The 3801-nt window shown below is 31.5% G+C and overlaps 1 protein-coding gene across 2 annotated transcripts; it reads left to right on the top strand.

The window, feature by feature from the left end:
- The first annotated feature begins 695 nt into the window (after positions 1 to 695).
- Positions 696 to 2750, top strand: LOC108488502 (protein CRABS CLAW). Of its 2 annotated transcripts, none has more exons than XM_053026379.1 (7): positions 696 to 984; positions 1316 to 1450; positions 1696 to 1804; positions 1922 to 1970; positions 2051 to 2126; positions 2310 to 2369; positions 2482 to 2750. In XM_053026379.1, exons 1-7 carry the CDS (start codon positions 892 to 894, stop codon positions 2500 to 2502), a joined length of 543 nt encoding a protein of 180 aa, XP_052882339.1. In that variant the 5' UTR covers positions 696 to 891; the 3' UTR covers positions 2503 to 2750. The 2 variants fall into 2 exon arrangements, with proteins under 2 accessions (XP_052882339.1, XP_017648271.1); XM_017792782.2 differs by having other exon boundaries at positions 710 to 984; positions 1705 to 1804.
- The last annotated feature ends 1051 nt before the right edge of the window (positions 2751 to 3801 follow it).

The following is a 3801-nucleotide window of genomic DNA, read 5'->3' as shown; positions in this document are numbered from 1 at the left end:
TATCAAACACATTTAAAATATTACATGTTGAAATTTGTTATTTTCATGAAAATTTTCAACAGTTTATCAAACACACTCTTAGTTAAAATTAGTATAAATAATTAATAATAAATTTTTGTAATTTAGTTAAATGTTTAGAATATCAAAATGTATGAAAAATTATCTCCTATTAATATTTTTTAAAATTATTTAAAAGAGATCAATAAAATATAAATAATTACATTTTAAAAATAAATTATATGTCAAAAATTAAAATATTATTACTGTATAAAAATACTAAACTGATGTGCTTCATTTGCAATCAAATCATTTAAACCCACTACTTAGAATGATTGCTTAGGCATAAGTAATTATAATTAATTACATCAAAATATAATTGACTACATTTGTTTTACTTTCATCATTGAATTTTTTCCTCTACATTAGTCTTAAAATTTGAATTTTTTAATTTGATTATTAAATTTAAATTTTGTTAATTATTTTTTTAATTTTAAAATGTTATAATTTGTTTATAATTTTAAAATTTTTTAATATTTTCTTAAGTTTTATATAATTTATAAAAGATTTCAAGAGATGATATAAATCCCAAATCAAGAATGAAATTGAAAAAAATTATGAAAATTGAATATTTGAAGAAAATAAAAGAAATGAAAAATGAAATTGGTGGAGGAGCATGTGTCCGTAAATTGCAGAGCAGGTACCAGGTACTGTGACAAGTAATATTAGTAACGCTAGATTTTCTTTTTGACTCTCGATCTTGCCTCCATATCAACCCATCCTCTTTTGAAAAAAAAAAAAAAAGGAAAAAAAGACCCACCATCTAGCAATAGCCCACTCTCCTCCTATCGAAAACCCTAAGCTTCTGAAACCCACACCTCTCTCTTTGATAACATGAACCTTGAAGACAAAGTTGGGATGGACTTGGTTCCACAATCCGAGCATCTTTGCTATGTCCGCTGCAACTTCTGCAACACTGTTCTTGCGGTATAATTTCACTCCCAATATGGAGCTCAATGGTTATCATTGTTATTATTTATTGTAGCCGCAAATACAACGAACTGCTATTGAAATCAATTGCGGCAGTTAATATCAGAGCCAGTCGCTGCGAAGCAACACGCTATTAAAATCCTTACTGGCTAGTACATAGATTATTAGGGTCTCGGGAGCTAACCTCATCTATAATGAAATTAAGCTGCAAGTTTTGTGTTTGATGTTCTAATAAGATGCTGGTTTGGGGTTTGTATATATGTTTATTATGTCTCCGTAATTGTGCCCATTTTCTTGTATTTTCTTGATCTGAATTGGTTTTTGATAGGTTGGGATCCCATGCAAAAGATTGCTTGAAACAGTGACAGTGAAATGTGGTCATTGCAGTAACCTTTCTTTTCTCAGCACCAGACCTCCACTGCAAGGTCAATGCCTCGATCCCCAAACCAGCCTCACTCTCCAGGTAAGTTTTCCATTTTTAAACCAAGAGAAATAAAAGCATCAAAGGTGGAAACCAAGTGCATGCCACCATTAGTTCTAGCATACAATTACAGTTAGGAAGCAAATCTCCATTTCTTTTCTATATATTCTTGTATTACCTTTCACAATTATGCATGCACATTTATATTCCACACCTCAAAGTAAAATAGAACAGACAAGAGTTGATTTGATTTGATTAGTAATGGAATGAAGTTTGTTCATGTCAAGGAGATGCAGAGTTTCTGCGGTGATTTCAGGAAAGGTACTCAGTTTCCATCGCCATCTTCATCAACATCGAGCGAGCCATCATCCCCTAAAGCGCCATTTGTTGTAAAACGTATATATATATGGAAACCCTTAATAGTATCATACTCCTTTGATTTTCTTGCAACCCTTCTTTCTCCAGTATGTTTGGAATAATTGGAAACTGCTACTTTCTTTTTCTTTTTTTCAGCCCCCGAGAAGAAACACAGGCTTCCATCTGCTTACAATCGGTTTATGAAGTAATGAAATATTGTTGTTTCCTATGATACTATACGTTTTTTTTTTTCTCTCACATCAAATTCTTTTCCCAAATTGAAAGGGAGGAAATACAGCGCATTAAAGCAGCAAATCCTGAGATACCCCATCGAGAAGCTTTCAGCGCAGCTGCTAAAAATGTAAGAGACATATATACTATTTCATCTATCTACTTGCCGCCGAGGTTTTTTATTTTTCTTTTCTCTGAATAAAAACTTAAGAATACTCACCCTGTTTGTAATAAATTAGAGCTTAATTATCTTCAATTTTTATGACAATTTGGATTCTTATTCTTATTCTGACTTGCTCGGAAATGGTAACAGTGGGCTCGGTACATCCCAAATTCTCCAGCAGCATCATCCGTTTGTGGAAGTAGCAGCAATGTAAGTAACCAAATACACTATATATATATATAATGGTAAAAATGTTCTTATTATGGGATTTGGCGAAGGGCTGGGGCTGATTCCTTTTAGGGCTTCTATGAAAATTTTGCAGGAACAAAATGATAATGTGTGAAAGTTGCATGCAAGAACAAAGCTGATGAGAGAAGGCTAGATTGGAGATTTGAGTCATTGACTGCTACCAAAACTTTAGGGCGTATTTAACGTAACTTTTGTGTCTCAAAACTTTCTTAGTTATCATATCTAATTAATATTAATGTCGTCTAGTTTTAAGGTATTAGCCTTCCAATGAACAATATGTATCTGACTTTTCTGGCACTATATCTAATGCATGATCTAATTGCTTTTATGCTTGGTTATTAATATTCTAGAGCGGGAAAGAGTTGATGAAGTTGTTATTTGGATTATATTTTTGTTTATAATTTATGCATTAGTTTTTGAATTTAATAAAGATAATTTAGATTGAAGTTTTTCTTTAATTAGAATCCAGAACTGAATTTAATCATGTTTATATCACAGGTGAACCGAACCTAGTACAACAATTAATTAATTGTTAAACATTGGTGTTTTGTTCTATTGTGTGATAGAGATAGGAATGCAAAAAATAACATATTATGTGATCTTAATGAAAGATTGTGAGGCAGATTCTCTCATTGAGAACTTTTCTCTTTTTTTTTTTTTGTATTGATTCACTTGCTAGAAAAATGTCGCCTCTTTGAATCAAGTTAATAATATGGCCTCATCGAGATTTAAACCCTATTTAAAGGACCATGCATGTAAAAAGGTATATGCAAACACTTCAAACAACATCTTCAACCTTCCCCGTTGATTCTTCTACTGCCCCTTCTTCTTTGCAAATGGATAATATGTTAGATATTGTAATTTGAAATAATTTTAGATTATGTACTTAGAAGTATGAGTATATTATTAGTTGGTTTTAGACATGGATAAGAAATGTACTTAGCCTTAAGTTACTTTATGCTTGGGGAAAGTACTTAGAACCTAGGTTATTTATCTTTGGGAATGTTCCCAAGTTGTTATAAATACCCCTTCGTAGTAATGAAATTATATGAGTTGAATGTTCTAAAGTAAAAGGAGAAAATAAATTCATAAGTAGAAATGTGTTTCAAAATTCCTCTTCCTAATAATTTTTCTCTCTTCCTCCATCAACTTCCTCCTCCTTCCAACATAATATTCCTCTTAGAGATAGAGATAGAGTTATACCCTATCAACAATGTGCTAGTGAGATGAGGGCCTATTATCATGTTCAATTATGATGATCTTACAATAAGTAGAGCCTATAGGATCATTGTTTTATTACCTATTTGAATGACTTTCGAAAGTTCTTAGCATGGTACCTACAAAGGTTTGTTAATAGGGTGTGGAACTTGCATAGGCATGCAATCATTATTAA

This window comes from Gossypium arboreum, chromosome 3 (genome assembly GCF_025698485.1).
Source record: "Gossypium arboreum isolate Shixiya-1 chromosome 3, ASM2569848v2, whole genome shotgun sequence".
Classification (NCBI taxonomy): Eukaryota; Viridiplantae; Streptophyta; class Magnoliopsida; order Malvales; family Malvaceae; genus Gossypium; species Gossypium arboreum.
Note: the sequence above shows the minus strand (reverse complement) of the source record. Positions and strands in the feature narration are given on the sequence as shown.